The 14541-nt window shown below is 54.0% G+C and overlaps 1 protein-coding gene across 3 annotated transcripts; it reads right to left on the bottom strand.

Annotated features, from left to right (window-relative positions):
• Positions 1-2229: 2229 nt before the first annotated feature.
• Positions 2230-14234, bottom strand: WNT4 (Wnt family member 4). Of its 3 annotated transcripts, XM_012440230.3 has the most exons (4): positions 13963-14234; positions 6195-6326; positions 5961-6103; positions 2230-5311 (listed from the first exon to the last, which is right to left on the bottom strand). In XM_012440230.3, the coding sequence occupies exons 1-4, from the start codon at positions 14108-14110 to the stop codon at positions 4844-4846; spliced, it is 891 nt and encodes a 296-aa protein (XP_012295653.1). In that variant the 5' UTR covers positions 14111-14234; the 3' UTR covers positions 2230-4843. The 3 variants fall into 3 exon arrangements, with proteins under 3 accessions (XP_012295653.1, XP_064219505.1, XP_012295652.1); XM_064363435.1 differs by lacking the exon at positions 13963-14234 and having other exon boundaries at positions 2230-5212; positions 6195-8539; XM_012440229.2 differs by lacking the exon at positions 13963-14234 and having other exon boundaries at positions 6195-8539.
• Positions 14235-14541: the final 307 nt, after the last annotated feature.

A 14541-nucleotide genomic window follows, 5' to 3' on the forward strand; every position in this document is an offset into this window, starting at 1 on the left:
TAGATGCCCTCACCTCAGTCGCTGCTCTCAGCTCCCGCAGTATCTTTTCTCTTCTTGTCTTTCTCCCTGTCTTCCTCATGTCTGTCCTCTCACTCTGCCTTTTCCTCACTCTGGGTCTAGCCTTTCTTAGCCTCCCGCAGTTGTCTAGTTCCTAGAATTCCTTTCTGCCCTGTTTTCCTGTGTTCTCTGGCCTTTGCTTGGCCTCTGCTACTCCCCAGACTTCCCATGGCTGGTTGTTCTCGGTAAGAGGCTGAGAAGGTGGTATGCTTTATTACTGCATTTTCACAACTCTCCCAGAGATCTTCAGGCCCAAGCTCTGAGGGCAGCTACAAGGATGGAGCCTATACACAGGCTCTCTGCAAGCCGACCCAGCCTGTGAGCCTGAAAGCCTTCCTTCCGTCCCCTCAGGCAGAGTGCTTGGGGCCCACTACACCCTTATCCGCAGCTCTGGCACTCTGACTTGGCCTTGCTCTGCTTTTCCCAGACATTGGGATCTCAGTCAGCCCTTCCAGCTGGTGCCTAGGGACAGCTTTGCCATAACCTTGTTGGCTGCTGCCTGGGTATCCTGGCCGCTGGGGTTCTCTGCTTTCCTACCTGGGGTTGTCTACTTTGGGTAGAGATCTGCCTGCTTCTGAGCCCTGAGTAGAGCCAAAGTCTTGGGGCACCTGCCTCAGCCCCCAGCCTGTTCCATGTGAATTAGAGGGATTGAGCCACTCCTCATTTCACTCCCCTTCTGCTCCCTTCATCTTACAATGACCTTAACTGCCTCCTAGGTTCCTGAAAATGGAATAGTAATATTTCCAGTGAGAGTTGTCTGGGAAGGTAGACACAAGGAGAAGAGGGAGAATTAGAGAAGATGCTGAGGGAGCTCAGGGCAGCAACTGAGGTGAGGGCATTTGGGCAAAGGAGCCAGCAGCTTCCTAGAAGAGTTGTTGAACTTTACAGATGTTCTCATATTTAACACAACCAAGAAATAGACTATTATTATTTAGCCCCACTGAAGTGTGTGTGTAAGGGGGTGGGGGCAGGCCCATTGTACAGATGAAGAAATGAGTCTGGGAGAGGACAATGAATTGTCCAAGGTTTTATCTAGTGAAGAAGTGGCAGCACTGGGATTCAAACCAGGTCTATCTGATTTCAAAGCCTGGGACCTTTTCACAGTGCTAGGAAAATGGTTCAGCACAGTCACCTTGACTTTTTTGTTTAGTTTTGTTTTGAGACAGGGTCTTGTTCTCTCACCTACGCTGGAGCTGCAGTCTCAGCTCACTGCAACTTCTGTCCCCCAGCTCAAGCGATTCCCGCTCCTCAGCCTCCTGAGTGGATGAAACTACAGGTGTGTGCCACTGTGCTGGGTTAATTTTTGAATTTTTTGTAGAGGTGGAGTTTCACCATGTTGCTAACCTTGTCTTACTTGCTCTTCTGGCATCCTCTATCCCCTCTCTGCCTTTTTGAAGATGAGGAGTCCTTTTCTGTCCACCTGTGCTCTAGGACCTCCCTTTGTCTATTATGCCTCTGCCCCCGATTCTTCACAAATTCATATATACCCCTGATGTCCTGAAAGCACTTTCCTTTAGCCCTTCACCCCGCTAAACTTTTGGAAAGCTGAGCATGCAGCAGCCTATCCATTCCCCGGCTGGTGTGAATTTGCTGCAGCAGGGGTGGGGGACAGGCCACGGCCTGCCTTGGTAAGAATGAGGACTTCACTCAGAATGGAGGTTCCTGAGAAGCCACCTTGGATATCCCTATTGGATATCCCTATCAGCAGCGAGTTCCCTTGGCTGTGGCTTTAGACTTGAGTTATGTGAAGTTTTCCACCCAGACTCTTTATTCTAACTGGGTTCTAATCCTGGCGTTTACCTGTAAGCAACAGGCCTTGGATTCCCATGTTGCAGGACATAAACTAAATCCTTTTCCATTGTCCCCTACCTCCCTGTCAGTACCCAGTTTACCAGGCCCTCTACTCCACATCAACACTCCTGAAAGATCTGACCAGGCCAAGGTTTAAGTAGCTGGTCATGATGCAGTGAAATGCACATGAAGAAGCCTTTGTGTGTTAAAAGGGAAGTTTCAGAAGGCATGCAGGTGGATCTTTGTGGCCCTCAAACCACCTATTAACAAGGCAAAGGGGCCCCTATATAAAGAATTTGCTACTATTTATCTGCTATTCTCTTGTCCTTCTCCAAGTCTCTTCTCCCTATTCTATAAAAAAAAGTCAGTCACAATTGCAAGATAAAGAAATAATCGTTTTATCATGCATCAGACTATGTCATGAGGACATCACAATGGCAAAGAGCCTAGTATAAAAACTGGAGGATGGGGTGGGGCAGCAGAATGGGTTAGCAGCATCCGGAGCTGGGGTTGATCTAGCCCTAGGCCTAAGGACATCACCTTTGCCTTGGGTTGAGAAGAGAGTGGTTTGGGCAGGACGTGGACCCTCTGGCCAATTTCCAGGCCATGGTGGGGCCAAGAGGGTGTGGGTTGTTATGTAAGGGTTGTGCCAGTTCCCCCAGGACCGTTTGGAGCTGGGCATGTTCAAAGAAACTCCTTTTCCTGTGGCTGTAGATTCCTTTGACCTCTGCAGCACTGGTGGTGGTCAGCTTGGGCAGTGGTTCCTAGAATCTGGTCTGATTAACCTAGGTCGCAACCTTCAGAACCCCAGGAGGATCTGCTTTAGGAGCTTCCTGGCAGGTGAAAAGGGCAGTTCCCATCATATCAGCATCCAGCCTGAAGCTACTGTTCCTTGGATGGAGAGTGGCTCAGCTCTTGTCTCTGGGAGGGGAGGGGTCCTTACTTCCCTTTTTCTGGGTCTGGCCTCTGCTAGTGAGGGATAGTATTTTTTCTGGGCTTAGTGGACAACTGAACAGCTAGCCAGAGGAGCAGTGGACCCAGCTGGGCAGCTGTGGTGACAGTTGGCCCAGCTTTTCATCCACATCAGAGCTGGCCTGCCCCAAGATTATCCCCACATTTGAATGTGGCTCCACACCTCACTTGGTTTTGGCTTCCTCCTTGTATGGACATTGAGCAGAGATCTTGGCTGGGGGCCAAAGGTGTTGACCCTGTCTTCATGAGGGAGCCAACACTAGGAGGCACAAACCACAATGCCTGGAGAAAAGTTTCTGCAGGCCGGAGCCCATATTCTGAATCTCGGGTGTTGAATTCAGCCACTCAACACAGGAGCCAAGAACTTGGAGTGTGGGAACCCCAAATGGGATCACAGAGCACAAGATTTCAGACCTGAAACTTAGAGCCCCAATGTGGGGGCAGTCTGGAAACTGGGCTGACAGCAAGTTCCTCTGCTGATTGGGAACCCATCTGAGAAGCAGCTGGGTCAGGGGCAAGGTCTTGCTTCTTGCGTGTCCTGCTCACAAGCCTGGGCTGGGCTCCTGATGGTTTGGCGGTTGCACAGGGTCAGGCCCGGGTTGCTGGTGCTGTTTCTTGGGAAATCTTGCAGTACCCATGGTACCTGGGACCCCAGGGACCCAGAGGTGCAGGGGATGGGTACACTGCTGAGACCTCACTGTCAGCCTTCCAGCTGTTCATGTCTTCTCTCAGAGCCTGTTCTGCCCTCAGGAACCATGTGGGCTCCAGCTCAGCTTGTGGTCTCTGGCTCCTGCTGCTTCCCTGCCCCTTTTCCTCTAACCAGAACCCCCCTGCCCCAGGCTCAGACCCAAGAAGACCTGCAGTTTCTCTGCTTCCATGTACAAGAACCAAGGAGGAACCTTGGCTGAAGGACTCTCCTGGCTCTGCCTCTCCATCCAGCTTGCTGTGAGGTCTGGTGAGCATTGCCCTCTCTGCCGTCAGATGGGCACTAGCATTCCTGTTTTCTCTGCTTCCCAGGACTGTTGTGGCCATCAAGTGAGGTGGCCTGTATAGGGCCACCTAGAACACATAGTATTTGCTCAATAAATTGTGTTGAGTAAGATAATGGGAGAGGACTTTACTGCACAGCCCTTTCTTTCCTCCCTCTCTCTCTCTCGTGTGTGTGTGTGTGTGTGTGTGTGTGTGTGTGTGTGGTTTCCATTTTCAGTTTCATGGACGAACAGCACTATGATAGGTGACTCAGGGGCATACTGCAAAGGCACAGCCAGGATCCCTGGTCCAGGATGGCAGCCTATATGCCTGCTTAGGTGGGTCTGAGGAGTGATGAAGTTTCTCCCTCCTAGGGGGCACGCTGGGGCAGACTGGACTCTAGGGTGGGACTTCAGCCTTCTCTTGCCCTCACCTCCCCCTTCTTGCCTAGAACGGCCCACAGAGATTTAACCGCTAGCTGCCCATGTGAGGGTGGAAATGAACCTGGTGCCCTTGACCTGGTATCTGCTTGTTTCCTTTCTCAGGGCATTTGAGAGACATGGTTTCTAGGCCTAAGCTGCCAGGAATCTGTGTATGTATGGGTGCTGGACTGTTGAGAGTTCTTTTTTCCAGAGGGTGTGACTTCCATCAAGACGGTACCTATTTTCCCTGCCATAAGGCCCCCTCTTCCCCGATGACATGGTCAGTAGCTATGTGGTGGTAATACTCCTTGTTACTCCACCTGAAGTCGCAAGTAGAAAAATGGACACAGATAACAACTGAGTGTTCAGTGGCAGCCACATGCGGGCAGCCAGAGACACGAGCAAGGTCCCTTTGGTCAGTGGCAACCACAAAGGCCCAGGCTTTGGGGAGGCCCTGGTTGGTGCCCTTGGGGTCGCCTGCCTGGTTTCGGCAATAAATAACATGAAGACCCAAAAACCAAACCAAAACAAAAAATACAACCAGTATCTCTTGGGGTAGGTGGTGGGAGACTTTAAATTATGGGCCTTCCCTGGGCCACTAGGTGGTTGCTGGCGCAGGGCTAGGCAGGCGGTCATCGGCACGTGTGCAGCTCCACGAGCCGCTGGCACTGCCGGCACTTGACGAAGCAGCACCAGTGGAATTTGCAGCTGCAGCGTTCAGCCAGCTCCACCTGCGCCGTGTGGAAGCCGCGGCCGCAGCACAGCAGCTCACAGCCGTCGATGGCCTTGGATGTCTTGTTGCACGTGCGGCCTCTCGTGCCCAGCACGCCGCTGCGCATGTCCTGCTCACAGAAGTCGGGGCTGGGCTCTAAGTACACCAGGTCCTCATCTGTGTGTGGCTTGAACTGTGCGTTGCGTGGCACCAGTGCCCTGGAGGAGCCCACGCGGCGTGGCTCCACCTCAGTGGCACCATCAAACTTCTCCTTCAGTGCGTGACCCACCTGGCGGAAGGGCGGCACAGCTCGCCAGCACGTCTTCACCTCACAGGAGCCTGACACCCCATGGCACTTGCACTCCACCCGCATGTGTGTCAGGATGGCCTGTGGGAGAGGGTAGGGGAGGGGCCATCAGGAGATGCAAGGGAGGGGCCCTGGAGGCTGACAGCGGAGAGTCGGGTTCCCTGGGGCTGACGCTGCAGTCAGATTTGCTGTTGTGCTTCCTCTTACGAATTCTGTGGGACTGGGCTGCTAAGTAGTGTTGGGACAGGTGAATGAGGTACTGCCCCTGCACTTGGGACACTGGGAATTGATGAAAGAGAAGCACTAGGATGGTGTCCTACCAACAATGAGTGGCAGGTTCTGGGTGGGGAGAGCACTTCTGCATTTGCCCTCTACAGGAACCTGGGGGAGCAGGCATTGGTAGGCAGGTGGCGTTGCAGTTAGGTGATGATGGAGAGAAAGGTTCACTTCCTAGCTCTGCTGCTTCTTTGGGGAATATGTGTGAGAGACAAGGATGGACATACATGTGCATATGTGTGTGGAGGGGGCCACTTACCCTGTTTTGTAACACCTGTCCACCTGTCTGTGCCCTCACCTGGCCTGTCCTGAACCCCACTGGCCTATAGAAGGTGCCAGGTGCTGGCAAGAGCCTGCAGAAATGTTTTCTGAGTGGCCGTGTGGGTGGGAGAGTGTGTGGGGCCTTGCCCACGCTATCCCTGCCCCACTGCTGGTGGGAGTAGTGCCACACTACCTTCCTGCCGGCCTCATTGTTGTGGAGGTTCATGAGGGCTCTGCTGGATGAGGCCCCCTTGCTTCTCTCCCGTACATCCACAAATGACTGTGAGAAGGCCACACCGTAGGCGATGTTGTCAGAGCATCCTGACCACTGGAAGCCTGGGGTGTGGTGGGCACAGAGAGGACTGGGGTGAGCAAGGGCCAAGGCCAAAACCCCCGCCCTCCCACTCTGACCACCTCCTGTACCTACCCTCTGGGCTGACCCCGTGCACTGTCCGGTCACAGCCACACTTCTCCAGCTCCCCACTGCTGCAAGCCCGCGTCACCGCAAAGGCCACACCTGCCGAAGAGATGGCGTACACAAAGGCCGCCTCCCGAGTGCCTGTGGGAGGCAGAGGGAGGGTAGAGCTGGGTCCCAGGGCTCCTCCCTGCACCCTCCTTTTTAGAAGGGGAGGGGCACATGGGGCCTTCTGCATGCTGGAGGCCAGGAGGGAGCAAGACAGGCAGAAATTGTGTGCTAGGCACCCCATGGCGCTGGTTCTTATCACACCAGTAGCTGGATCTGCTTTCTTTACCAGGCAAGGCTTAGGTCTCTTCACACATGAGGATCCTGTCATCCTCACAACCACCCAGGAGGCAAGTACTTTGCCGTCTCCATTTAAACAGAGAGGCTCGTTGGCTTTTCCGAGGCCACTGAACCAGCCGACAGTCTGGCTTCAGAGCCTGTGTTCCCAGCTCCTGTGGGAAGCTGTTCTTACTCCCCAGAAGGTTTGTGAAGGTTTATGGAAGACCAGACAGGCTGGGAGAGGTGAACTGGCTTGCCAAGGCTGCAGGTAGGAAGAAGAACTGGACTATAATACCCAGGTCTGGCTTCCTTTCCCCAGCTGGCCCCACCGGGCTCTGAGGAGTCACCCCACCTTATGATCCTACCCCTTCCTCAGACTGGGCCTGTTTCTGAAAACATCTTGCTTTCTTAGAGTAAACCGTAATAACAATAGCTTCTACGTAACCCCTGACCCCTACTGTGGCTAATTAGGAGCTACCTATTATGCAGAAGCCCTCCACCACTGGGGGCTTCATTTTATCCCATTTTATAGATGGAGAAATGGAGGATCAGCGGGGGAAGGGATTTGGTCCCAGTCACCCAGCCAGAGTACCATGGAACCAAGACTCAAGCACGCGTCTGTCTGCCTCTGCCCCATGACTTCTCAGTGATTCTATTTTGGTGCCGGCCCTCGTCCGCTGCCTGAATGGATGTTTTTATCCTCCTAAGAACTGTGCCTCAGGGGTGTAGCTGTTGTGGACTTTCTTTCTGGGGGTGGGGGACACTGTGTGAGCTGGAGTGTGCGTGGCTGGCTGAGTGTATGACCAGACAGCAGGCCATGCTCCCCTCCTGGACCCTGTGAGGAAGGCCTCTGTGTGCTGTGACTGTCCTTCTGTCTCTTGCTGGAGTGTCTGTGTCCGCAGGAGCGGAGGGGGCAGGCTTTGGCCCCATGGTTGGCAATTACCTCTGTGACACCCAGGCCTGTGCTCTTGGCTGCCCCAGGGAGCAGTCACCATGGTCAGATGGAAACAATCACCTTCTCTGTGCCCGTCTGTGGACAGAGGCAGTAGAGGCTGAGTACTGGGGTGGGAGGCAGCTCAGTCCCCAACCACTCAGGACGCCCTGTTCTTGGTTTGGCCTTGAGCTGGCGATAGTGCCCACCACCCACTCTCCACTGTCTGCTCTCCGCCCTGGCTTGGCCATCTTGGGCCAGCGTTGGGGGGCTTGGCTGGAGCAATGGAGCCTCGACAGCCTGAAACGGAGTCTTCTGCAAGTTAATCGAGGTTAATAGCAGGATCATGTTGGTTGGTTTTATGCTGTGGCCGCCCAAAGAGAGACAACTTCAGTTTCTGGTATTTCTGGTATTTCCAGGCCTGAACCAGCACAAATCTTTGCCCCAAAGACCAAGGGGGAAGGGAAATCAAAGAAGGAGATGGGGCTGGCTGATGAGACTGGCTGGTCGCCTCAGCCTGGCCTCGCGTGGTTCTTCCTCCTCTGCTGGTCTTGGCTCCCAGGCCGCCCTGGCCCAACCCCAGCTCCAGGCTGATCTCCCCTGTGTACTTGTGGTCCCTCGGTGCAGGGCCCCCAGGGAGGTTGCTCAGAGAGACCTCTGCCTCATTCCCCAAACCAATATTCATCCACTGAGACTTCAGGTTCCTTTTGCCCTGGCCTCAGGAGCAAGAACACTGCAGTTTTCTCAGCTTGGGATGGGCCTGATGGAAGAGATTCTGGAAGGAAGATAATAGTGAGCTAAAGCTTATAGGCAGCTTACCATGTGCTGGGCCCTGTCTAAGCACTTTACATATATTATATACTTGTCCTAACAACCCTATGAAGTAGATACTTTGATCTTTCTTTGACAAATGAGAAAACTGAGGCACTGAGTGGTGAAGCAACTTGTCCAACAACACCCAGCCAGGAAGTGGTGGAGCTAGAATTTGAACCCAGGCAGCCAGACTCCAGAGCTTTCAAACTTGACATGTTTCTGCCTCCCGGAGCCCCTGAGCCCCTGGGAGTACACATGCAGTTAATTCCACCTCCCACATATGGAGCCAAGAAGGGCTTCCTTAGGCTCCCCACCCACCAAACTTCACATGCTGTAGGACAAGCCCAATTCCTTCTGTGGGTTCTTTACTGAGGGATGGTGAGCAGTTGGCCTCTGGGCTCAGCACAGGAGGCCCCAGAAAGTCTGGAAGATATGGGCAAGCATCCGTGCCCCTAAAGCTGACGGTGGCTCCTCCACTAGCCTTCTCCACCTAGTCCTGGCTTCCAGCCCTTGGACTCCAGTGTGGTGGCCCTTCCCAGCTCCTCACCTCTGCCCAGGTGCCCAGGCTGGAGACCTGCTTGCTCAAGGATCTGGCAGAGCAGTCTCCCAGGGGCCACTCAGACATAGAGAAAGACCTATGGTCCACCTGGGCAGGTAGCAGCAGGGCTTCCCTAGCAAGGCGGCAGATCCTGTGCCCTGGCCGGGGGCTTTCCAAGGGAGGAAGGCAATCCTCACCTGGTCCTTTCCTGGGCCAGGGTAAGGCAGAACTCTCTATGGTGTTCCTTTATCATACGGCCATTTGCCCCTTCCCATACCCAGCTCCTTTCTTCCGCTGTTTCTTCTTCCCAGACCATCCCTGGCCCCTGACATCACAGGTCTAAATACTTGTGTGTCCTTTGGGTCCAGTCTCAATGCCACCTTTTCCAAGGTGCTAAGGCTGCACTGCCTGGGAATTCAGTTATCCTGTAGATCCAGTAACAGCCACTCTTTCTGAGGGCCTGCTGTGTGCTGCCTAAGGCTCATGGCAGTCTTAGTAATCAGTTCTCTTCAGCTCTGCTCTATAGAAGAAAAGCTGAGGCTTGGTGGCTTGCCCTTGGTCCCTCAGGCAGTAAATGGCCAAGTAGGGATTGGAACTAAGGCCTGTCGGACTCAGCCTGTGCTCTTTAGAGCATATCACTTGTGAAGTCTTTCCCAGACACGGGAGAAGGAAGGGTATTTGAGCAGTTTGAAGTGTTTGGAGAACTGGCTAAGGCTGAGTTGGACTGGCAATGAAGCCGTAGGCTTGCTGGTCCCCTGGGTGCCAGGGCAGGTATCTTGTTGGAAGTGAGGCCCAGCTGGAGTCTTGGGGAGGTGGGGCAGGACAGGCACTGTTTCCCAGGATAACCTTATCCCCCATTCTTCAACCTCTGTCCCTGCGCAGTCTGCCTTTCCAGTTCCCTTTACTCTCTTAGATGTGCAAAACCCCACCTTTTCTTGAAACCACCTCTAGGAAGCTTTTTTGGATTTAAGAGACAATATAGGATAAGGGAAAGAGCAAAAGTTTCGAGGCAAAATTGTACTGGATTCTCACTAGCAGTGTGACCTTTCTTTCTGAGCCTTCATGAGTTGAGTGTTCTCACCTCTAACACGGGGATAATGCCACCGCAGAAGGCCAGACCTTGCACCTCTCTCTCCTTACCCCACACGTCAGAATCAGGATGTCACCAGCTTTATCTTCTAATTGTCTTGTGTGTGTCTGGCCACTGGAGCCTCAAGGCATTCCCAGTCTGGGAGTGTCTCTGGGGTACCCTCTCCCCAGATCTTCTGTAACTTATGGCATCAAAAGGCTGGCCACAGAGGTCACGCAGGAGAAAAAAATGTTCAACCCATTATTGGGTCCAGTGTGATGCCAATATTGAGGACAAAGGTGAGAGCGCAGGTGTTAGTGAGGCACACCGAGGACTACAGAGCATTTGCTTCTTAGGTCTGTGTGGTGCCGTAGTCAGGAAGGTGTCCTAGATGGTTTAGACATGGGGAATGGACACACAGGCCTGGGTTTGGACCCTCGCTTTGCTATGGCCAGGGTACCACATGGCCTCCCAGCCACAGCAGTCAGAGCCTGAAGGGGCCTCAGAATTCATCACGTCCCTCATCTCAGGACAGGGACTTGCTCAAGGTCGTAGAATGAGACATGGTAGATGCAGAGGAGGCCCGGTGCTGTCTACAGATGGGGGAGAGCAGGAGAAGGGGCGTTTTTACTGCTTTTCCTACCTCTCCCATCCTGCCCAGGCCAGCCCACCCGGAGGCCCCCACACACCTTTGCCAGGCCCTATGGCCTCCCTCCCACCCTCACACCCTTTGGTTCAATGGATATTTATTGGTTTATTTGATATTTATCAGTTCATTCAGTATTTAATGATTCTTTGAATATCAGTTACCCTTTATGTGCAGGGCTTGCTCATTTAATATTTTAATAGGTCTTGGGATTAAGAAGTGACTAAAACACAGAAGCCATCCCACATCTAGCCCTGAATACCTGCTCAGCCAAGAACCACTGATCCCCGCACTCCGGTAGATTTTCAGCTTAGAACACATAGTGTTGCCCCAAATGACACACCTGCCTCACCGTTCTTTATTAGTTCACTGTCCTCCTTGCCTCCAGGCCAGAAGCAGGGGAGGCTGAGACCTGGGGCAGTGCTGGCAGTGGGAACCCCCAGCCCTGAGCCCTGAGGGGGTCAGTTAGCCCTTTCTAATCTCTCTGATCCTCATGGGAATCCTAGGAGGCTGGTCCTGGGGTTGTCAAGGAGGACACTTAGACTTAGGGCACAGACCTTGCTCAGAATCTCCCAGCCAAGAGTCGATAGGCCCAGGGCTTGGGTGTTCCCACCCTCTGCTTGCCGAGTCTCCTTTCTCAGCTGTGATGTGGGAGAACAGGACTATAAACTCATAGTGTCACGAGGGTGACCTGATGCAACAGCACACGACAGGCCCTCAACAAATGGGGGCTCCTTCTCTCCGCTCAGTCCCCATGGGGGCTGGTCTGGTCCGTTAGCTCTGTCTTCCACGTCTGATGCCACGACCCAGCCAGGCCACTCATGTATGCAGGCTCCAGCCATGTCCCTGGTCCTGAGGGCTGGGCATGTGAGCGAGGCCCACTTACACTGGCTGCTGCAGGCGACAGCAGCTGGTGACGGGAAGTGCCCTTCTTGGGTGAGGGTCTACACGCAGTGCTTGCCATGCATTAAGTCACTGTATCTCCGTGACAGCCTCATTAGGTGGGTCTGCATGTGGTCTTGGTGCCAGGCAAGAACACTGATGCTCAGGGGAGTACAGTCACTTGTCAGGGGTCATGCTTGCCTAGGCCCTTCCTCCATCTGCCTCACCAGCCAATCCCTGGACCTTCTGAGAGCAGGGCTTCCTCTCGGACCTCAGGAGGGACAAGCTCCTTTTCCTCTTAGTCAGTGGAGACAAATTAAGTTTCTAAGAGGAATTTTACTACGGAAGAAAACAAAAAATGCAAAAGGGAGGAGTCTGATGAGTGAGCAGAGCTCAGCCTCTTCCTCCAAGTGCGACTGGCACCTGCTGGGTGTGACTGGCCTAGTCTTAGCACCTTGACATGTCCCTTTCCAAAGGGGATTGGACGTTTGACTCCACCACTCAGACTTTAGTCCAGAGCAGGTGACACCCAGCCCTAGTGGGAATATCAGTGTCCCTCAGAACTTGCTGAGCCCGTGCTGGGGGCCCCCTTGGTTCCTCCCCCATAGGTAAGGAGGGCTTTTCTCTGGGTCTTGAGTACCCATGATGGCTTCAGACCAGCATTGCCTCAGGCTTCCCCCTTCCTTGCCCCTTTGAGTCCTCGACCCCGACCTGCTTTCTGTCATTAGTTGGCATCCACTGTCTCCTCCATGCCAGGCTTTGCCACATGCTGAGAAACAGGTCAATGAGGACTTTGAAGGGCTCGAGTCCTAGTGATAGGGGAATGGAATTGGGTGAGGAGATGCACATTTCAATCTGAAAGGTGTGCTAGAAGCAGTGTGAACACAGGTGGTTTAGACAAAAATGTATGTATATCTCTCTATATAAATAGAGAATAAAGCAAATGGGTGAAAGTGTAAGCTGTTGGTGAATTGAGTGAAGAGGATGTAGGAATTCCTTGTACTACTTTTGCAACTCTTCTGTAAGTTTGAAATTATGATTAAAAAAAATCGCACAGTAAGAGCAAAGAGCTTTGGAACCCAGAAGGAAGAGCTGAGAAAGTGTTGTGGAGGAGGGACTGCTGAGCCCTCAGGAAGGATCTTGGGTGTTTGGGGTAGAGGGCGTTGCATGTAGAAAGGGAGGTGGGGAGAGGGGGACAGCCTGCCATATGAAATCTGCCAGTCTATCCACCGATCTGTCCAAGACACACGTACTGTGTGCAAGGGCTTCCCAGGCTCAGGGGCTGCTGTTTGAGGCTGGTTCTAGGGCCCCATCGACCAGGCAGCCCTGGGCCCCTGGGGGCAGCACTGCCATCCTGGGAAATCCTCCACTGCCAGACTGTTCGCTGGGTCTCTGTTGCTTTTCCAGAGCAGCGATGTTCAGCAATGCCAAACGAGATCATGCCTTTTTGGCCCCTGCCAGCTCCTAGGAGAATGGCTTCCAAATTTCTATCACAGTTGGTTTCCAGCAACATCCAAATGGTTTGCCACAAGCCCAGCAGCCCCGGCCGTCCAGGACCACAGGTGCCAGGAGAAGCGTTGGCCCAGGCAACCCCTTCCTGCTGCCTGAGCAAGTCAAAGGGCCCTGTCGATGGTTAGTGGCTTGGAAGTGTCAGTTTCATGCTCAGGAAGTAGAAAAAGGGGCCCGTGGTTTAGAGTACTTCCTCGAGGGCAGGGGCTTGGCCAGCGACCTCTAGAGGAGACTTCCAGCTCCACAGAATGTGCCCTATGCCCTGGCCCCACTGATTTTGGCTTCATGCTGTCTCATATGTCTGGTCTCAGCTGAGGGCCAACCTCCTCAGGGAAGCCTTCCCTGAGCATCCCAGCCCCAGCCAGGGTGGTGTCCACACTGTGCTCCCACAGGCTCCCCTGGCCCCTTGATCACAGCGTTTCCTCATTTAGGGTAAGACCTCAGACCTTGGAGCAGGACTGTCTGGGGTTAAGTCCTGGCTCTGCCACTTTCTAGTTCTATGACCTCGGCCGAGCTACCTAACCTCCATATGCCTCTGTTTCTGCTCATCCCTGTGTCTCCAGTCTGGCCATGCTAGAGGTGCACAATAGGGTTGGTCAGATGTACCAAGGAATGGGATGAGCCCAAGTGCTGGGGTGGGAAGAGCACTGGGCCAGGGGTTCAGAGACTCAGGTCTGAGCCCTGACTGCTCCTCTGCCTCTGAGGAGCCTTGGGCAAGTCAGTCCTGTACCCTGCCCGAGTCTCAGTTTCTTCCTTCATCATCTGCTTACACTTCCAGGAGGCCAGCTCTCCTGGAAACACTGCAGGCTTTTGAGTGCTGCACCAGCACAGAGCTGCCGCCGCTTCCGATGGTCCCCATCCCACATATGCCTCCCACCTGGATCATCCTCCTGTCCCTGGGCCCCCAACGCTCTGTGTCCTTTATGCCCTCACTTGGGCCCTGTGCTGGTTTTGCTTCAGAACTGACCTGTAATAGTCCTGTTGCTCACGAGCATCTCATCTCCTGCCTGGGACCACGCCCTGGCACCACAGGCTCCCCTGCAGCCCCGCACACCCTTCTCTCACCTTGCGTTACCACCTTGCCGAAGACGGGCAGGGATTCAAGTGTGGAGCAGTTCCAGCGCCGGTTCCGGAACTGGTACTGGCACTCCTCAATGGCCAGTTGGGCACCGCGGCGCACAGAGTCCATGACTTCCAGGTTCCGCTTGCACATCTGCACCTGCCTCTGGATCAGGCCCTTGAGTTTCTCACACGTCTCCTCCTCTGAGATGCTCCCCACTGACGACAGCTTAGCCAGGTACCTGGGGAGAGGGTGGCATGCGATGCAGAGCCCACCTCCTCATCTTTCCCTGCCCAGGACCAGGCCTACGCTCCAGCCCGGGCCTCTGGGAACTGACTCGTCCCAGTGACTGGCTGCCGACTTCTCTCTGGATCCAGTTATAGCCCTCTCGCCCAGCTCTAGGGGCACCAAGGGAGTGGAGATGCTGTCTTCCCCTAAAGGCCTGTATCTCAAGTCAGGCAAAGCAGGCAGCAGCAGTGGGAGGGAAGCTGACTGAACCCCTACGGGATCCCTCTCTGCCCTGGTGGCCCTGTGCCACTGTCTGTGCCAGGACCTTACCCCAGACCTGGCTGTGGGCTTCAACT

The sequence above is a fragment of the Aotus nancymaae genome, unplaced genomic scaffold, assembly GCF_030222135.1.
Source record: "Aotus nancymaae isolate 86718 unplaced genomic scaffold, 86718_ANA_hifiasm-v0.15.2.pri h1tg000053l, whole genome shotgun sequence".
Taxonomy (NCBI): Eukaryota; Metazoa; Chordata; class Mammalia; order Primates; family Aotidae; genus Aotus; species Aotus nancymaae.